At 34.6% G+C, this 19,374-nt stretch overlaps 4 protein-coding genes and 1 long non-coding RNA gene across 12 annotated transcripts; 3 read left to right on the top strand and 2 right to left on the bottom strand.

The window, feature by feature from the left end:
• The first annotated feature begins 1,711 nt into the window (after positions 1 to 1,711).
• Positions 1,712 to 3,493, top strand: LOC143347892 (uncharacterized). Of its 2 annotated transcripts, none has more exons than XR_013080675.1 (2): positions 1,712 to 3,094; positions 3,359 to 3,493. It is a non-coding gene; the product is annotated as an uncharacterized LOC143347892 (long non-coding RNA). The 2 variants fall into 2 exon arrangements; XR_013080676.1 differs by having other exon boundaries at positions 1,712 to 3,274; positions 3,359 to 3,480.
• Positions 3,494 to 3,617: 124 nt separating this feature from the next.
• On the bottom strand, positions 3,618 to 6,893 carry Nsun5 (Nop2/Sun-like domain containing protein 5). The gene is made up of 6 exons (XM_076777514.1): positions 6,636 to 6,893; positions 6,097 to 6,358; positions 4,958 to 5,214; positions 4,764 to 4,879; positions 4,518 to 4,690; positions 3,618 to 4,445 (listed from the first exon to the last, which is right to left on the bottom strand). Exons 1-6 carry the CDS (start codon positions 6,759 to 6,761, stop codon positions 3,727 to 3,729), a joined length of 1,653 nt encoding a protein of 550 aa, XP_076633629.1. The 5' UTR covers positions 6,762 to 6,893; the 3' UTR covers positions 3,618 to 3,726.
• A 713-nt stretch (positions 6,894 to 7,606) lies between these two features.
• On the top strand, positions 7,607 to 13,287 carry Marf (Mitochondrial assembly regulatory factor). Of its 5 annotated transcripts, none has more exons than XM_076777344.1 (14): positions 7,607 to 7,792; positions 8,279 to 8,360; positions 8,912 to 9,197; positions 9,278 to 9,404; positions 9,474 to 9,867; positions 9,967 to 10,074; positions 10,418 to 10,438; positions 10,721 to 10,874; positions 10,948 to 11,086; positions 11,162 to 11,475; positions 11,537 to 11,832; positions 11,907 to 12,074; positions 12,144 to 12,340; positions 12,416 to 13,287. In XM_076777344.1, the coding sequence occupies exons 3-14, from the start codon at positions 9,020 to 9,022 to the stop codon at positions 12,618 to 12,620; spliced, it is 2,301 nt and encodes a 766-aa protein (XP_076633459.1). In that variant the 5' UTR covers positions 7,607 to 7,792; positions 8,279 to 8,360; positions 8,912 to 9,019; the 3' UTR covers positions 12,621 to 13,287. The 5 variants fall into 5 exon arrangements, with proteins under 5 accessions (XP_076633459.1, XP_076633458.1, XP_076633462.1 ...); XM_076777345.1 differs by lacking the exon at positions 7,607 to 7,792 and adding an exon at positions 7,877 to 8,109; XM_076777343.1 differs by lacking the exon at positions 8,279 to 8,360.
• Positions 13,288 to 14,107: 820 nt separating this feature from the next.
• Coa8 (Cytochrome c oxidase assembly factor 8) lies at positions 14,108 to 18,810 on the top strand. 3 transcript variants are annotated; one of them, XM_076777572.1, is made up of 4 exons: positions 14,108 to 14,307; positions 14,373 to 14,558; positions 14,636 to 14,806; positions 18,662 to 18,810. In XM_076777572.1, the coding sequence occupies exons 1-4, from the start codon at positions 14,242 to 14,244 to the stop codon at positions 18,785 to 18,787; spliced, it is 549 nt and encodes a 182-aa protein (XP_076633687.1). In that variant the 5' UTR covers positions 14,108 to 14,241; the 3' UTR covers positions 18,788 to 18,810. The 3 variants fall into 3 exon arrangements, with proteins under 3 accessions (XP_076633687.1, XP_076633688.1, XP_076633689.1); XM_076777573.1 differs by lacking the exon at positions 18,662 to 18,810 and adding an exon at positions 15,749 to 17,306 and having other exon boundaries at positions 14,112 to 14,307; XM_076777574.1 differs by having other exon boundaries at positions 14,115 to 14,307; positions 18,755 to 18,802.
• On the bottom strand, positions 15,982 to 17,214 carry LOC143348150 (uncharacterized). The gene is made up of 5 exons (XM_076778055.1): positions 17,154 to 17,214; positions 16,633 to 17,036; positions 16,328 to 16,567; positions 16,172 to 16,272; positions 15,982 to 16,101 (listed from the first exon to the last, which is right to left on the bottom strand). Exons 1-5 carry the CDS (start codon positions 17,212 to 17,214, stop codon positions 16,095 to 16,097), a joined length of 813 nt encoding a protein of 270 aa, XP_076634170.1. The 3' UTR covers positions 15,982 to 16,094.
• Positions 18,811 to 19,374: the final 564 nt, after the last annotated feature.

Below are 19,374 nucleotides of genomic sequence, written 5' to 3' on the forward strand. Positions count from 1 at the left end.
ATTAGAAGGTGATCTAGTGTTCATGACGTCGAACGGTAATTTTATGTATCTGTGTTGGCAATATTGAAAGTGCAGATCGGAGCGACGCCAATCGAAGGCCGATCGAATATCGATACAAATGGTCGATCGAGACAAAGACTAGAGCCACACAGTCGCGCAAAGTTAATTGTATTTTATTTATTACATTCTGTTCGTATTTTATAATGAATTACAACAATGTGTGGAATAATATTTTGTTGTTCTGTACGGTATATTTAAGAATTATTAATTTTACCCTTTCGGTGCTTTGAAACAACAGTTCTTAGACTATAATAAATCTTTCAATGTCGTGAAGTGTCGCCATTATGTCTTGTACCGAGGAATTACAAGCTTTCAAGCTGTCTTTGGAAACTTTCGACCGCAGACGGAAATGCTACCAAGCGTCAATAAACCTAGATTTAATTGGGATTCACGATTCTTCGACAATTCCTTTTGGAAAACGAAATTTTCAAACTAAAAAGTCTACAGGACACCGCAGTCCCTCTTGAATGTAACATTTTTTGGACTTTCGTAGAGCACTAGTTAGAAAAATATTTATCCATGGAAATCCGTAGAAAAAAAAAAGGATTAAAAACCACCGCTGTGAAAATATTAAAATATTATTTTACGTCGACTGTATAGCGCTTGTTATTTCATATAATGTTTTATATGTATTTTGTTTATGTTTGTCCAGCTCTGAAATGGCACGCTATCAATTGTATTGTCAGATCTACCGTGTCATTGCACTGGAATAGATACAACAGTTTCCCAAGGTTCAAGATTCCAAGAGGAACCGACGATCGTCATTTTTGTAAAGGAAAGTAGCAAATTACGGACAATTTGTTGTATCACGGCCGGTCATCTTTATAATATTTTCTTGGCCCGGCGAATAGTCGATACCAAGGGTTTGCGTGTTCGTGTTCTCCGGTGGAAGGCGGCTGACCAGATTCGTTCCTCGACCACTTAAGTAATCGAGCGGCCGAGCGGCTCGTATATCACGCTGAGCGTGAATCAGCAGGATTCGTTCAACACCGAATCCCAACTTTCCCTAAGGATTGCTTCGAATTCGATATCGATTCGCTACTTCGAATCTTCCCTCGAACCTAACCCCACCACCTTCGAATTCCCTTATCTATACTCTGCATTAGAAGAAAAACAATACACCTTGGATGAAATCCAATTATCCAAACTTCATACGTTTAAACAAATTTTCTCGATAACAGTATTCCTTTAAAGTTTTTAAATTGAAATATATCAGCCTCTCGCGCTGGAAATTGTCATTCCCACTTTAGAAGCACATAACAAGCGACGTGCATAGCACATCTTTCCAGCGCAAGAGATTAGATAAGATAAACATAGAAGGTAATTTGAAAGAATTGGAAATGTATAATAATACTATAAACGTATTGCCAAAAGACTCCAGTAAGAACGATATTCTTCCTCGAATGGGGAACGTGATTTTTCTTAGCTACGGGTAAAAAACTTATTCACAAATCAGCGTTGTCGTGCTGGGGATCTACGCCGGCTCCGGGAAGTCCACGAAATGACCAAAGAGGTCAACGAGTTTCGTGTCACGAAAGTACCGATACCCGAGTTCAGGTGAGGGGGAGGAGGAGGGCCATTAGGAAAAAGAAGAGTAGGGTTTACGCGAACGTGTGGCGTTAATTTCTTGCCAAGTCCACGTGTACCGTGAACTTATGCTGAACAGTGACTCCAAACGAGTGAAAAATCTAACAATACCATGTACAAGTAAATAATAAAATTTGGGGTAAATGCGATTAGAGTGACCAGACCTAAATCTCATTCGCGTTACGTGCTTGCAATTTTGTAAAACACTTTTTAGCAATTTCTCTGGAATATCGAAAATCTCTCGAACGGACATTTTCCTTTTGGTATCGACTTTGCGGTGAAGTTGGAAGGGGCCGTTGGCCGAAAGCTTGTGCCTGATCGCTCTTTTTCTTTTCTAACTCGGAAGGCGCCATAAAGCGTCGTGACCGATGAAGATAAGCAAGTCTCAACGATATCCGAGGTTTCATTTCTTCTCCCCCTTCACTACACCCCCCCCCCCCCCCGCCCCTCTCCCACCCCTCATCTCGTATACGTCACGAAGGTGCGTGCTTAAAATTCTGAATTTAATCGTCGCTCGTTATTAAGCAAACACGGACGGGCGTAAAGAGCAATAAGTACTTAAAGTCTTTTTATTATGTTTATGTATGTATTTATGTATGTGTGCTCTCAATTTTTATAGGTTTCCCATACACAGTATAGTACTCGCGATCGCTACCCTAAGACGCAGGGACGTCCCGAGACAAGGGTAAAGGAAACCTGAAAAAACAAAAATTGTTATCAGCTACTAAATTGGACTTTTATTGTGATAAACTCCAGTATGATTTTAGTCGTTTTACATATATATATTTTTTTTTTATTTTTCAGATGCAAATACCATACTATGCGTTTTGAAACGAAACATACGTTGCCAGTAGTATCATTTGTTAACTTAAGCCACGCCCCACGCCTCACGGTTGTCTAGCCTGTTCCTAAACTACTATCATCGCTATCCTCCGTTTCTATAATCTTCATTTTTCATTATACAGGACGCCTCACTGGTTTCGAGGGCTTTAAAACAAAATGGAAACTATGTAATCGATTCTTGAAACAGAACGAATCTTCGGCTATTGAACTTTGCAATTGTTTAATTGTCCTACGTAAGGCCAATTTAACATATAGAGTCATTTATTCAAATTCCAAAAACACAAGATTAATTTACTACCGTACTTATATACCGATTACCCATTAACGACTTAAGCATGCAGCCTTTACCCGTATAATTATCATTACCGCGCTATCACTGAATATTACAACGATCCATAAGACATGGTTATCAGCTATGATCTGAAACACCGGCGGCGTTTATCAAAAGATATCCAAGACCTTGTACGTCAGAGCGACAAAGCGTAGAACTATTAATGCGGAATGCATTTCGTTGTGAACCGAGATAAGCATGGTACGTGGCAAAGGAATATTTTTCATCGCGCATCAAGGAAACATCATGTACATACATCATAAGGATTATCAGGTACGTTTCAACGATATCCTCCGGCCCAACACTCGCGATGATATTTGTCAGCAGATTTTTATGTTCGAAACGAGACCTTTCCGTGTCGCCGGCCCATGAAAAATTGTGTAATATCAAATTAAACGCTAACACGAATTCGTTGCAATCGCTCTTAATATTTAAACGCTTCTTCTGCTAAACGTAAAATCCAAGAACTATAGTAGAATCGACCATGAAATAAAATTAGTGGTACGTTTAAGGAATAGTTCTTCTTTTAAGTTTCAGACGATACGCGAAAGTTCCTGCAGACCTTCGTCGCGTAGCTCGCACGAAGGACACAGCCCTCTTGGACCTCCGATGCCGTGCGTGCTGGGGATTTCGTGTCGTGGTCAAAACGTGGAAGTTGTGCGACACCGCTGATAAGAGGTGCCGATCTTATCCGAAACAACAGCAAAAATAGCCGAGTGTCGCGCAAAGAAACGGCGAATAGGGAAAAATGAAAGGGCAAAGAAGAGATTCCGCGGTAGTAAGGATTAATTAAAAATACACTTATAACAAGATATATATTCGTTGCTTCTGTTGATTCGATATAAAAAGTTGCAATGCATTTTTCACAACGTCGAAAATGATCTTGTCTTAGCGATTCTCGATTCTCACTGCTTCTTCGTTTTTTGTACTTCAACTTCTTTTCGGTTAGCTCTATGCGGTTCTTCGTTTAATTGTTTCTTATTCTTGCGAACGTGTTTTTTCTTTAACGGCGGTTCGTCGTTGTTTTCCTTATCGTTGGTTTGAACTTCGCCGAGGAACTGAATCGAATTGGAGGACCCGTCCAAACCACTTTCTTCCTTGGAATTATTTTGCAATTTATTCGCGGTATTCTTTTTACCACGCTTCTTCCGTTTCCGTGTTTCGCCTACTTTTTTCGAATCCACGGTGTCCAATTGATTCATCTCATCCGACGGTTCTTTCTTTATTGGTTGACTTCCGTTGCGCTTGTTGTACGTCGGCAAAGGTACATTAAAGTTCCGTTCGAACACCGCGACAAAGAAACCGTTGCACATATCTGATTCAAAGTTAGCGTAAAGACACTTGTCCGAACATTTATATTTCTTCGAGCTGTAATTGTTCCAATTTTCACCGAACATGTCCTTAATAGATACGAGCGTATAAGCATTTCTAACGTCTTTGATAATTTCATCTATAACTTGCTCGTTTTCTTCTGGATAAATGGAGCATGTACTATAAACAACTCTTTTTACGTTTGGGAAATTTAAAAGTGCATGTCGCAAAAGAAATACTTGAACTGCTTGCAATTGTTTGAGGCGCTGCGGTGAACATTTTGCGTCTTTAACCAACTGTCTTTCCGCCATACCTACGGTGAAACATTTAATTTATTTTACATTTTAAATCGTTTGTATTTTAATAAATACGACAAATATTTTACCTGAGCCAGAACAACTTGGATCAACTAGGATATATTCCACGCCGGGATAATCAACCGCCTCGATAATCATCGAGTCGTCGTTACGAATTTCCACGCAAGTGGAGTTTGTTATTTTTACTTGTTCACACAAAGTCTCGTATCTCTGTTCCATGAGCTCTACCGCATAAATTTTCCTATAAACATAGCGTTTCGTCAAATTTGAAGTACTATTTATAAAGAAATCATAGTTAATTAGGGAATTCGTACCCCTTATTCTTCATAAGCATAGCTAAATGCGTTGTTTTCATTCCTGGAGCTGCACACATGTCCAATACTACAGATCCAGGTACTGGATTTAACAATTGCGTTGGAATGCAACTGGCCTAAAAAACAAAAGTTAAACGAAAATGAACACAAGACCGTAACAAGAACGACGAATTTCTACGAAAAATAAATGTTACCTTGTCTTGTAAAATAATTTCTCCATTTTGGTACCCATAATGATTGTGAAAACTAGTATCAGGTGGAAAAACAAATAACTCAGGAATATGGAAATCTTGAATGAACTTCGGCTTCGTTAAAGTTTTTACGACTGCAAGATGGGCCATATAATTCGGACATTCCGGCAGAAGTGACCATCCCTCGTCTTGAAAACAAGATATTGCGTTTTCTACCGATAGCAATAAAGTGTTGACACGAACGTATCTTGGCTTTCGAACTGAAAAAATCAGACTAACTTTAACAGATACACGAAGGTGCGTAATTTTTTAATGGATATAAAGTAAAAGTCATGCTTTCTGGCTAAACTATTTATTTTTAAATACATATTGAATTATTGTTTTCAATACTGATATTATCGATTTCGCAACACGGTAATAATAGTAAAAAAATATACAAATATATAAATTACATTCTACTATATACTTATTATACATATCAATATGTTATTAACATATCCTAAATGCCAATATATGTGCAGTTTAAATATAATATATATTTTTATTACATTCATAATCGTTTATGTTTAATCAACTTTCTTGTTGAGACTTTCTTTAGAAGGCTGATCTGTAATTTCGCTAATCTCTGAAGCATTATCAGGTTCGTGAAGTGCCTGATAAACATAACAAGCTATTATTAAGTTTACTGTGACTACTGCAGCAAACACGGAAATGCAATTCGTTACGAATCTATCTGCATTGAACTCTGCCTTCATAATATGCTCTACCCCAAAAAATACAGCGAACGGTAGCGTGAACATAGCGACGCTATATAGGAACAATGTTCCTAGCACTTTTACAAGATTCATGACTGGTATTTCTTTACTCTGATCGTGAGAAGTTTCTTTCTCGCTCGACTTTTGCCGATTTTTATTCACGTAAGACAGAAATTTTTTAATTCTAGTTTGCCGGCTAGTAAGTATTCGGTTGTTGCGGATGATTAAAACCATCAATCTGGATGCGCGATATCCCTTACAAAAAAAATAATTTAAAATATCTCAAATTGCGTGGCTCAATCGGATTATTAATTTCCCCATACAGGAATGGTCCATTTCTGTAAAAATAATACGTATTTATTGGTAATTAAACGAAACTTATTTTACCTGTTGTGTTAGGCGATGGTAATACTTCTAATTTGAACAATGCCTGCTGTAGTTGTTTCTGATACGCAAGTATGGTTTGAGCAGGTTTGCAATCGGTTTTCAAGGCTTTTTTTCCCCAGAGCAATTCGGTTATAAGAACTTTTGCTAACCATGGATCCAAACGTGGCTCTTTCGTTAATATACCGGTTTCAGTTAAAAGAAAATTTAATTGCTCCTCTTTGTTTAATGTGTTGAGGGACAAGGCGTACATCCCAGACACATTCTGTATTGAAACGAAAATTGAAAATGTTAAATTTAAGTTTTAATGATTTTAATCGAACGTGATTCAATTGTAATGAAAATATAACAGAATGTATACTTTTAACGTAATTTGAGAAAAAAAACCCATGAAAACCACGTGATTACTGTGAACTTAAAGTAGCCATAAAACCAAAAGACCATCGAATTATTCAACGCATTACGAGTGCTTAAATACCGCATACATTTATTCTAATGTTTGATCGTGTCATTTTACTTTTGACCATAATAGATCAACTTACAGGATGTTTTTTTTCGTAAATTAACGATTTGAGACTGCCACCTTTCTCGCGGATGTCTCGAACGACCTTAGCAGAAGATTTATAAAGTCTCGGGACTTTAACAGAGTGTATGAATCCGCCATGCATGTTACTGCATCAATGAAAAATACTTAAAAATATGAAAATTAATGTTAATCACTGAGTAAAGTATCGATCACTGTGTGCCACGCCGGATTATGCCTCATGAGATTGAGTCGAATAACGTCACACATCCGCCATATTGTTAGTAGATGCGCCAAAAATTATTGAGCCTATCGGTTATTCACAAAATACATCTATGTTAATAATGAAAAATAGCGGAAAAATGAACGTTTACGCACATATTTAAGTGTGAAAAGACAATAGATATTTTATTTGGACATATTGACAAATAATTTGCAAAAATACTTTTAAATGAAATCAACTATTTCTTTTGATTTATCAAAAAATACAATAATACACTTATTTCAGTATTACAAAATTGACCGTGCACGTGCATTAATAAATCTATTTACAAAGTTATGATTATTAATTTTACTTTTATATACTTCGTGGTACAACCTTTTGCACCAATGACGACTCGTAAGCGTCGTGGCATAGACTGAATTTTAACGAAACAAGATGAAATATTGTTGCAATCTTCTTTTAATTTTATTTAAAAATTATGATTACACGGTCTCAATTTTATTTCTCTTCATTCTAAATTGGATTAAGATCTGGTGACTGGGGATATGTTTACAATTATTTTAAGAGATCGTATAGTAACAATAGTCGAACTATGATGCATGCGTGGGATCATTATCTTTCTGGAAATAGTAATGTATAAGAATAAATTTTTTCACCATTTCAGAGGTATTTTAAATTTTGTAACTGTACATATACTCCGTTCAAATCAAAGAATTATTTGTAAATAAAACGACAGAAGCTACTCCGATACATGAAAATGACCCTCGTTCGTTCGTGTGTCACGTGTTTGCTACCACTACGAAACAGTTCACATATGAACTTATTTTAGTGTACTTCGATCTAATTATTAGTGCATTAGATATTTTGTAGTTGCGAAATGTTATAGATTTTTAATACGTAATTAAGTCCACATTCGATTCGAAATATGATACTACAGAAACCGTAATTATTTGGTAAGATTCCAGAACTTATAGACTAGACGAAATTTCGAGGTGCTGCACAGGTTACATTTCGGACGAATGGTCCAAAGTATATTTTTAATTTTTCAACTACGTAAATTTTGTTTCCCTCGTGTACGCGTATACGAATAAAAAGTAAATGATATCCGTTGCTTGATTAACGCGTAAGACGACGCATGTTCTAATTGCAAAAATGAGATATAAAGACGCAAAATATTCTGTTGCAATCGCGTTGTACGGAACGTACGCACCAATTTGTCAGAATTTATAAATATCACGATTCGTATAAGTGATATAAGTTAAGCGATTCGGTTGGTAAAAAAATACAAACTATAATATAATGTACATATGATTTTATCGAAGTTTATGTAATGTAAATTCTTTTCTACACGCGTTACAAATTACATCAGTCCAATTTTATGTTAGATTTAGAAATAATACGGAAGTATTCGATATTGATATTGTAATAAATTGTTTTAGAAAATTTGGACTAAAGAAGCATTCAAAGATACGTCTCATTTATATTGCACCAAAGGACACTTCAATGACTAAAGACAAGAAGGTTTTATCTCATTGTCATAATTGTTACATATTGCTTACTATGTGTGATAGATTCTATATAATTAATCACATACATATAGAACATCCCCTAAAAATTTTAAATGTATATATTGACTTTTGTTTTGGTTGAAGCCATGGAGTTTAGAAAACAAAATATGTAGTATTCCAATAGTTTAATGTATTATATACAGATACATTTAATTATTAAACCTTTCAATTGTGAACAACCAGGCATAGAAACCTTCACATGTTGAACATATAAGTTTGTACTGCACACGATCGAATGGGCACCTATACATGTTCATAATCAAAGGGTTAATACATTGAAAGTTGTTTATTATATGATATTGTTTTCTTTTACATTTAATTTTTAAAATTGTACAAAGAAATTTAAAGCGTTACAATGTTGCTTAGTATATGTGTTTTTGTTTATATTTATTAAACATCTTGTGATTATATTTGTTTGTACATAAAAGGAGAACTGTACACTAAACCTTGTAGTTTGAAGTTGTGATTAGAAAATGTTTAACTGTTGCTTTTTTATGATTTCAGTTGGTCCTGCATGCTGTGCACTGCATCAACGTCCCGTCTAAAGTATTGCACTGTATTTTTTCTTACTTTGCCAAACACATCGTATACGTAATAAGCATATAAGGAAGTATGGCTGCCTACATCAATCGTACAATGTCCATGATTGGAGGAGACAGCCACTTGAGATCGACAGATATAAGATCCGATAATTCTCCCCTTCAGATTTTCGTTAAAGCCAAGAAGAAGATCAACGACATCTTTGTGGAAATAGACGACTATGTGCAGGATACTGTGGGATTTATGAAATGTAAATAATTTTTGTTATTTACATCCGCTACGAAAATTATAGCAGACAGTTTTAGATTATAGCTAAAATTTCTTTTATAGCGTTGCAAAGTGAACGCGATATAGTTACGATCGAAGAAGCGCAGAAAATCGCAAGCTATGTCGATAAAGTGCGGGCGATTAGGGATGTGCTTAAGCGGGATCACATGAAAGTTGCGTTTTTTGGAAGGTATGTAATTGTAATAGCATCGAGCAGCGTTGATATGTAAATTAATGCAATTAAATGTATGCGTTGCAGGACTAGCAACGGAAAGAGTACAGTTATCAATGCAATGTTACACGATAAGATTTTACCGAGTGGCATAGGACATACGACAAATTGTTTTTTACAAGTTGAAGGATCAGATAATGGAGAGGCGTACCTCATCACCGAAGGATCGACTGAAAAACAACCTGTTCAATCAGTTGGTCAATTAGGTCATGCTCTTTGCAAAGAAAAATTATGTGAAAGTCACTTAGTAAGAATATTTTGGCCAAAAGAAAAATGTTTATTATTGCGAGATGATGTAGTATTTGTTGACAGTCCCGGAGTGGACGTAACACCCAACCTAGATGACTGGATTGACAAACACTGCTTGGACGCAGATGTATTTGTTTTAGTAGCCAATGCTGAATCTACTTTAATGGTTACCGTAAGTGTTATTAATTGTCCGAGACAGCGGTTTTTTCCGCGGTCCATAAGCTATGTTTATATGTAAGAATAACAGATATAAGTAATACTGTAATTACAGGAAAAAAATTTTTTCCATAAAGTGTCTACGAAATTGTCCAAACCTAATATTTTTATTCTGAATAATCGATGGGACGCTTCTGCTTCAGAACCAGAATTCTTCGAGCAGGTAGATATTTTACAAAGTCGTATACATTACATAAATGCAAATTCTCTAGTGCTTTATAAATCGCATTATGATATATTTATATTGGAAAAATATTCTTGAAAGTAATTTCTTAATATTAAAGCAAATTTCTTACAAGGTAAAGTTCTTTATTATTATTAAAGCTGGTACTACATATTAAGGTCTTTACCACGAAATTTTTTCGCACCTAAATAATTTAATTCACTACGCATTAGTATGCTCGAAAAAGAAAAATATTTTTGAAATATAGATACGTTGATACATAAGCTGTATGCAGTGGCAGCTTTACTTAAATAATTCACGTAATACCCCATTTATCTCTTAGCTGGTCAAAGAGCAAAAGGAGGTAAGTTACTCCGTTTTGTAAACTTTATCATCTATGATTTTTAATCGAATTCTTTTATTATTTATACTTCGTCATCATTGTACATGGAACCGACGATGTCACTATGCAATTTACATTGTGCACAAATTTTATAGCATGAAAAGACATTAATTAATATCAAAATCATATTTGAAACTGATCTGCTTTTAATATTAAGAAGACTCGCAATGTGCTTCTTTGCTTCTTGAATTGTTTCGCAAGCTAATACTAAATTGTATTTATTTACGTTTAACATCTGCATAGGTGAGGGCGCAGCATCAAGAGCGCGCCGTCGATTTCTTAGCAAGGGAATTGAAAGTTTACACTCCGAAAGACGCCGAGGAACGCGTTTTCTTTATTTCGGCGAAAGAGACACTCCAAGCTCGAATGCAAGAACAACGTGGCCAGCCCGCTCATAGTAAAATAAATTTTAGCAAATGTTACACGTAAAAATGTGAGCATTACTTAACACATTCGTAACTTTATCGCAGATGGTGCGCTAGCAGAAGGATTCCAAAATCGTTACTTCGAATTTCAAGATTTCGAACGAAAATTCGAGGAATGTATCTCAAAGTCTGCTGTGAAAACGAAGTTCGAGCAGCATTCACAACGTGGGAAACACATTTCCACGTAAGAAATCTATCGGTTGTTCGATTTCGTTTAAAAGTTTGCTTTCTGGTATGTAAAAAGGAACGATCTTTTTAGGGAAATTCGACAAACGTTAGACGAAATATTAGATAGAACGCAAAACATGAAAAAAGAACAAGTACGCGTTAAAAGGGAGATCCATGACAAATTAAATTTCACGGAACAACAATTAATGCTGTTGACCCAAGAAATGAAGAATAAAATACACCACATGGTGGAGGATGTAGAACAGAGAGTATCTAAGGCTCTGAGCGAAGAAATTCACAGACTGTCTGTACTGATTGACGAGTTCAGTGTTCCATTTCATACCGATCCATTAGTTCTAAATGTATATAAGCGGGAACTTCACACGCACGTCGAAAACGGCTTAGGTAATTACGTTGTTGCGCATTTCTTTCCCGTATAATAAATAATAATTATGCGATCGTGCAGGTTCTAACTTGAGAGCAAGACTCAGTACCGCATTGGCGATGAATATAGAAAATTCGCAAAGAGACATGACGGAAAGAATGGCAACCTTATTGCCAGAAAATAAAAAACAAGTGTCATTGAACATTTTACCAAGAAGGGAACCGTTCGAGATTTTCTACAGATTAAATTGCGATAATTTGTGCGCGGATTTCCATGAAGATTTAGAGTTTCGATTCTCTTGGGGCATTACGGCTATAATTAATAGGTTTGCAGGAAGGCAAAATAACAAATTAGCTATGGCTAATTATCCACAAGATGTAAGTAAAATTTATCAAACGATACGAATCTTTCGCATAATGGCGAAGCTATTATTTAATTTGCGTATTCGCAGATACCGCCTGCTATAATGTCTCCCACGGAAAGCGTTGATTCTATAAAATTCGTATCCGGTACCCCAAACTTTCCATCGAGATCAGACGATTGGTCATTAGCTTCTAAAATTGCAATAGCGTCTATAACGTCTCAGGGTACAATGGGGGGTCTAATAGTTGCTGGTTTCGTAAGTATACCTCGTGAAATGTCTCTAAATACCGAACAGCTTTTCTCTATTGAGAATTTCTTATTATAGATGTTGAAAACGATCGGTTGGAGACTTATAGCTGCAACCGGTGCTATATACGGTGCTTTGTATCTTTACGAGCGATTAACGTGGACTAATAAAGCTAAGGAACGTGAATTTAAACGTCAATACGTATCTCATGCGACGAAAAAATTGAAATTAATTGTAGATCTCACGTCTGCGAATTGTAGTCATCAAGTACAACAGTAAGTCTTGAGTTTTTACTACTACAGAATCGACAGTACAGAATCGATTGTAGCGTAATTTTTGTTCGATTACAGAGAGCTATCTAGTACCTTTGCACGTCTGTGCCATTTAGTGGACGAAACAACGTCCGAAATGGATACCGACCTAAAGCAAATTGCAAATACAATACGAATACTCGAGGAAGCAACTAGTAGCGCTAAAGTATTACGAAATAAGGCAAACTATTTAACGAACGAGCTCGATCTGTTCGATGCGGCATATTTAAAGTCATTAAACTAAGTATCGAGTCTTACGTCATATTTAAAAAGTAACGCGAACTATAAGAAACATTAAGAGAATCATTAAATGTTTTGGAAAACATGACCGTGCATGTTATGATAGTTAAAGCTAACACATAATACCGTATACCAATAATGAAATACCAAATGCATGTCTGGACGTGTTTTCCTAAACTATTTGTGCGAACAGAGGGAATGTTTTTACAAAAAAAAACTCTAGTCTTAATGCAGGCAACCAGAACTTTATTAAAATTTGTCGTCTTGAATTTGTTATGAATTTGTCATGATACGAAACATTGATCTATTTCTTTCGAGTTTTTTTTTCTTTTTTTATAGAAGAATTAGCACAAGAAATCTTACAATACTAGACTGTTAATGAATTTTTGAATGAATTTTTTAATTTTTAAAGATCTATTCTGAAGAGAATTATATTACAGGTAGGGAGAGAGAAAGAAAGAGTATTTTTTTTTGAAACAAAGCCATGAACGTTTAAATAGAAACAGCGGACAACAAATGTACGAATAATCCATTTGTATCCAAATCTATTAATAGAGATACATAATTGTTATTTATATAGTGAATGAAATACTGCAACTATTAGATTTATTAGATTGTATTTATAAAAGAGCTTATGTTACTATATTAATAAACGGTTGTTTGTTAAGTAAGAGTCGCGTTTGTAAATATTTCATGCGCAAAATGTAATTAGTTTAAATTAAAGAAATCATTGTCTCAATGTAAGATTATATTGAAACTTACAGTAAGATTATATCACTAGATTATTTAAAGTGTACACCATTTACAAAATTAGTCGGTACGTTTATTTTGAACTACTTCTGGATTCATCATAATAAATTATGTTTTTTTCGTTATAACTGTAATTGACACCCACAACCGAAAATAATTTTTCCCGCGAATGATTTGAAATTTTTTAATAACTTTCTAACGAAGTCTCCATCGACAAATTGATATTCTTGATTTTTGCTTTATTTTGACCTCTAAAATTTTTTTTCATTTGCAAACTTCGAATAAGAAATAAAAAATAACGAATAATTCTAATTTATTGTTTACTTACAAACTGAACTTGTTTATTCGTTACTCGTGAATATTGAATAAATCCACATCACATGACCTATGTCCAACGCTACTCTTGGATACATAGGGTGACACAGTGTGGCCAGAACTGGCTTAATTGAGTGCATCGACGTCGACATTAGAAACGACGAATATAGCTTACCGCAAAAGCCGCATGTTACGCTAGGTCAGCACCTCATGCAACTTCGGGAATTCGATAAACGTGAATGGGAGCCTTTTCTCCTTGCTCTTGAACAGCCGAAGTCCGTCTTTGCGGCATACAATTTCGAATCTCGACGGTCCAGGCATTTTTACGTTTCGAGTTATAGCTATACATATAGCTATACATATCACGAAGTTGCATGAGGTGCTGACCTAGCGTAACATGTGGCTCGTGCGGTAAGATATGTTCGTCGTTTCTAATGTCGACGTCGATGCACTCAATTAAGTCAGATCTGACCACACTGGGTTAACATGTCGTTACACGCTCAAAATCATGGGATCTATTTGGAACGTATGATCTTTTGAAACATGTGAATGTTTACGAAATGGCTCGGGCATGTACTTACACGCAATTGAAGCTTTGTAACAATGTAATTCGGTCGTTCAGCACAGTAAGTCGTTCATTTATTAAGTCATGAGATGTTTCATCGATCACGCGTACATCTCGAATTTTTAGAAAACATCCTCTAACCTAAAAACTGATACAATCGGACCACCCGATCCGATTTCAAATTTGAGACCAGTAAAGTTTGCGAGGCGCAAAAATGAGTCTCACTTCGAAGAGGAGTACAGGAAAGCGAGGGAGGATACTCAATTGTGGAATCAAAATTTTTGGACGAAACACAATACCAGCTTCATAGAGGTATGGCTCCGTAGTTTTTACGTAATGTTGTTATAAAAAACAAGGTTGGAAATTTTAGAATTTCGAATGTACCGCAGGAACGCAAGCAATTTCAAGAGCTCCTGAAATCGCACGGAAAGACGTCGTTCACTGCGGATGACATGTCTGTATTTTACAAATACTTCTTGGACAAAAACTGGAAAAGTCACTTTGATTATAACATTATGTGGTACAAGAAAAACATTAAGTTACTGATTCTCGAGTTTAAGGTAAGAGTAGCTACATTGAGATTTAAGTAATTTACATACCAGTGGTTGTTGAAAGATTGTATTTAAGTTTCTTGAATATAATTGTATTTACAATGTAAATCTGTATGTATAATGTGTTTTCTGTAAAGTCCATAGTAGATAATTCATATTATAATATACAATACTTATTATTATATACGTATTCATTGACATAATTCCACCCAATTCAAATTTCTTAAATCTTTGTTGTAACACATTTTGTGAACATAAACAATTACTATAATTAAATTTCATAGTACGGATGTTATAGGGTACAACTGTTCATTTCCTTAATAGGTTTTAAGCTATTTTGATATATTTGAGTCTTTAAACATCTTATCTCCTTTTCTTTTTTGTCGACTATTAATGTCATGCGTCTGTACTGCTCCTCTTTACAAAAAAGCTGCTTCTGATATTCTTTCATGGATTGATTTAATTTTTGGTAAGCAAATTTCGCGATTGTTAGAGCTCTTTGTTTCTCTGTCTTTAAACAATCTATTTTAGACTTCAAGATTCTGCACTTTTTACATTCCAACGAATAAGCATTGTTTAATTCATTATCAGTCTTGTCCAGTGTTATTTGCAGAAATTTATTTTTCTGCTTTTCTTCGCACAGTTCTTCCTTAAGTTGATCAAATTCGGAAGCCACTTGTTGGACCATTTTTTCGCTATCGTGCAATAACTAACAAAAATAGATGTTCATTTGCTGCTCTCTGATAGTTTGATTTAAACTCAAAATAAATTACCTTTCTTTGTCTTGAAATAGTTTTGTTTTGCTCGTCTACGATCTTTTCTTTTATCCTCATCTCGGATGAATGATTTTCTTTAAAAACTTCTAATTCCTGTTTCAAACAATCACAAGCACTTGTTTCTTCACACAAGCACTGTCTTAAATGTTCTACTTGCTCTTCCATTTCTTTACAGGTGCTACTACTTGACGATAACATGTTTTGTACTTCTAATAATTCTGTAATCTGCAGACGCGTTGCGTGTTAATATTAAATTTGTTTTTATTTTGTTATTTGATACTTTACTTTTTGAGATAATTGCTCGTCCTTCTCGTATATTACATGTTGTTGATTATTACATATATCTGTTACTTCGCTTATCCTTCTTTTTTGTATCTTAATCACGTTCATAAGTTCCATGATCATATCCATGAATTTTGCCTTTACCTCGTTTAAAGCATTTTCTTTTACTTTTATTGCGCATTTCATTCTATTTACCTCTTGCTCAACTTCTTCGCACCTTGTACGATTGAAGCATGTTTTTAATATCTGAAGCGATTTTTAGATTATACTTTGAAGATATAAGGACAGACGATTGAATAAGAATTAAAAAAATTACCGTTTAAATTCATCTTCCGTCAAGGATTCCAATCTGTTTTTTAAAGTATCCCGCTCTTGCGTCAACGTTGTATTCGCGTGTGTAGCTTCGACCATCTGTTGCTGAAATAATAATTATTCTTATATTAATGAAAATTACTTCTTCTCGTATACATACTTGTAATTTCGCGATTTCGCTTAATAGCTCATTTCTATCTGTTTCAATTATATCCGTTTGATCTTTTGATCGTTTCACCAAATCCATTGCAAATTTAGTTTGTTCCTCGGCCATTTCTAACGCACCTTTTAAACAAGCTGCTTTTTGCTCGCTGTCTTCTTTTAGACAATTTATGCTGCAAGTTAACGATTCTAATTTCTTTTCAAGTTCTTCTGTGCGTTTCCTTTCGTTTAAAAGATCCTGCAAATTATGTATTATGTGAATGTAATTCAAGTATAAGAAAAATATTTCCATTCCTGTAAAACCTTTTGAATTCTTTCAATCATTTTCTTGTCCTTGATAGGAATATCTTGAGTGCTGTAAACCTCTTTTAATTCGTTCATTTCTTGCATAACATTTTGATCTACTACAGTTTGAACTTTTCCTCCTTTTGCTATTGTTTCGAGTTGTGCATTATTTATGTTTGAAGTATTTGTACCTAATTCAATGTGAAAATTATCTTTTGTAGGAATAGTTTGTTCATTCCTCTCTTCAAATGTATCCATTTTCTTATCTTTAGTGTAAGGTTTAAGTAGGTGTAAACTTGAGTTCGTTTTATCAGATTTTTGTTTCTCTCTAGTCGGTAGAGGATCTTGCCTAATTTTATCGCCTTTCGTGCGAGCATTGCCAGTTTTTAATGCTTGCTCATCGTCCATTGAATCTGTCTGAACTAAACGAAAATTTTTTATTAGTAACATTCATTATATTTGTTAAATAAGCCGATAGTATCGAGGCACCTTCGTCCAATCGAGTATTTCTACAAACAAATTTCTTATGCATTTTGCACGTTCTTGCATTGCACGGCACATTTCTTCTAGCATTATCGCACGAAATACATTCTTCGACATAGTTTAGTCCATCACACTGTTCTTTTAAAGACGAAATGTGATATGCGCAATGACAAAGTTTATTAAAATTCTGCATGTTACACTGGAAAAAATATATTATTTTTCACGCATTATGCACTTTTTCATGAATGAATAACGTATGATTTATTATACAGGGTGTTCGGCCACCCCTGGGAAAAATTTTAATAGGGGATTCTAGAGGCCAAAATTAGACGAAAATCAAGAATACCAATTTGTTGATGGAGGCTTCATTAAAAAGTTATTAACGTTTAAAGTTCCGCCCGTATTTAATTTTTTTCTCGAAAATGTGCAAGATTTCGGGGGTATGTCTATTCACCAAAAATTATTGTAATTGACCCCCGCAACAAAAAATAATTTTTTCAAAACGATTTGAAATTTTTTTTTTCGTCGAAAAAAGGCATTTAATAAGATTTTCGGTAAGGAATTTTTTTCTCGAAACTGAGTAGGATTTCGGGGGTATATGTAATGACCAAAAATGTTTGCAATTGACCCCTGCAACTAAAAATAATTTTTTCAAGACGATTCGAAAATCTTTTTTTTCACTCAAAACTTTCAGCACATTCACGAATTTTTTTCTAGAAAGTGGGTAGGATTTCGGGGGTATGTCTGTTGACCATAAATGATTGTAATTGACCCCCACGATCGAAAATAATTTTTCCAGAACAATTTGAAATTTTTGAATTTAATTGTTAATAACTTTTTAACGAAGCCTTCATCAACAAACTGGTATTCTTGATTTTCGTCTTATTTTGGCCTCTAGAATCCTCCATTAAAATTTTTCCCAGGTGTGGCCGAACACCCTGTATTCACCTTTTTGCAATGAGCTATATGTGGACGTCCATCAAATTCCTTATCCATATTTTGTAATTTTGAAATAATCATGAGCTGCCGATTCAAAGTATCGAGTCTTGTTGAGATGCTGCACATTCCAAATTGTATTCAATATACTTAAGACGTTTGTCATAATACTAATTTGTGTCCTTGTTTTGAATTTTAAACTACCGACATTTAATAAATGACGCAACGAAACATACGTGAAATTGTTGCTGTAATGACCATCGTAGATTGTCTTCTTTTTTTTAATGTAACATTTCGATTTGTCATTGACCTATCATCGCAAAATTTATTTTTACCGAACATTTGTGATTCTCGTTCGAAAAAAATGTCGATAAATAATTATTTACCAATGAGAAAGATAGAGATTTTTAAATAATATTGCTCGTGCAATGCTTAGTCAGTACTTAAAATTATTTAGGCGAAAAAGATCGCGTTATATATCGTGGAATATTTTGTTTCTTTGGGGATTCGTATTATGGATGGCTTTGTGTACGAGTAATATGTATGACTTGGATATTTTGATAGAAAAAGGTAAATTCCATATATAGAATTGTAAAATATATGCATGTAATTTATGAATTTTATTTAGCTACATTATTTTATCAACGAAATTGGAGTCCCGAAATTGCGTATAACATTACGACAAGGACAGAAACAATGGAAAATGTTTTACACATTACAGCAAGAAATTGTACTTTATGCAGAACGATGCTGACAGTGAAAGCTATGCTTAAACATATTTATGCCCTTGTGTTTGTGTGCTGTATGATAATTATCATATGCATACGCGAGCATATAAGAAAATACATAAAAATATGGAATAATATGTAAGTAAGAATCTGCTTTGTTCAAAGTTCCTGTATTTTAATTTACATGAGTTTCCACAGAATACACAATGTCTATTCGACTGGTATGTATTTGAAAGCTATTGCAAGCAGTTATACAGATTATGCTTTTGATAGAATGATAATGAACAAAAGCAATCGCTGTACATTCCAATCCGAATTGATCGCAAAATACAAAATAAAATCGAAGCATTTGCAGAGGAAGTTTAATTATGAAGGGGAAGAAAACGATTCTGGTTTGAAGGGAAATATTGAACAAAGCAAAATGATTTTTAGTAATTATACAATGTTGCTGTTCAATAACTATGAGCTGTATTGTTATTTCTATAATCAGCAACTAAAATATACTTGTAACTTGTTGACAAAATATCCTGGGTTCGAGGATTCAGAATACAGGAGAAATGATCTAGTATCTTTCGATAATTACAGGGAAAATAGTAAATTTCGATTAAACAAA

This window comes from Colletes latitarsis, chromosome 11 (genome assembly GCF_051014445.1).
Source record: "Colletes latitarsis isolate SP2378_abdomen chromosome 11, iyColLati1, whole genome shotgun sequence".
In the NCBI taxonomy this organism is placed as follows: Eukaryota; Metazoa; Arthropoda; class Insecta; order Hymenoptera; family Colletidae; genus Colletes; species Colletes latitarsis.

What these genes read in the sequence shown, in the direction of transcription:
- Nsun5 (XM_076777514.1), bottom strand. Translation starts at nt 6,761, where the DNA reads ATGCATGGCGGATTCATACACTCTGTTAAAGTCCCGAGACTTTATAAA. An exon ending in TTTACGAAAAAAAACATCCT is followed by an intron (nt 6,359 to 6,635) that starts GTAAGTTGATCT and finishes GTTTCAATACAG; the next exon opens with AATGTGTCTGGGATGTACGC. An exon ending in ATGCTTATGAAGAATAAGGG is followed by an intron (nt 4,691 to 4,763) that starts GTACGAATTCCC and finishes CTATGTTTATAG; the next exon opens with GAAAATTTATGCGGTAGAGC.
- Marf (XM_076777344.1), top strand. Translation starts at nt 9,020, where the DNA reads ATGGCTGCCTACATCAATCGTACAATGTCCATGATTGGAGGAGACAGC. An exon ending in TGGCTAATTATCCACAAGAT is followed by an intron (nt 11,833 to 11,906) that starts GTAAGTAAAATT and finishes GCGTATTCGCAG; the next exon opens with ATACCGCCTGCTATAATGTC. An exon ending in GTCTAATAGTTGCTGGTTTC is followed by an intron (nt 12,075 to 12,143) that starts GTAAGTATACCT and finishes TTCTTATTATAG; the next exon opens with ATGTTGAAAACGATCGGTTG.
- Coa8 (XM_076777572.1), top strand. Translation starts at nt 14,242, where the DNA reads ATGGCTCGGGCATGTACTTACACGCAATTGAAGCTTTGTAACAATGTA. An exon ending in TAATTCGGTCGTTCAGCACA is followed by an intron (nt 14,308 to 14,372) that starts GTAAGTCGTTCA and finishes TCGAATTTTTAG; the next exon opens with AAAACATCCTCTAACCTAAA. An exon ending in TACTGATTCTCGAGTTTAAG is followed by an intron (nt 14,807 to 18,661) that starts GTAAGAGTAGCT and finishes AATTTTATTTAG; the next exon opens with CTACATTATTTTATCAACGA.
- LOC143348150 (XM_076778055.1), bottom strand. Translation starts at nt 17,214, where the DNA reads ATGTCGAAGAATGTATTTCGTGCGATAATGCTAGAAGAAATGTGCCGT. An exon ending in TGATTGAAAGAATTCAAAAG is followed by an intron (nt 16,568 to 16,632) that starts GTTTTACAGGAA and finishes CATAATTTGCAG; the next exon opens with GATCTTTTAAACGAAAGGAA. An exon ending in GCGAAATCGCGAAATTACAA is followed by an intron (nt 16,273 to 16,327) that starts GTATGTATACGA and finishes TTATTATTTCAG; the next exon opens with CAACAGATGGTCGAAGCTAC.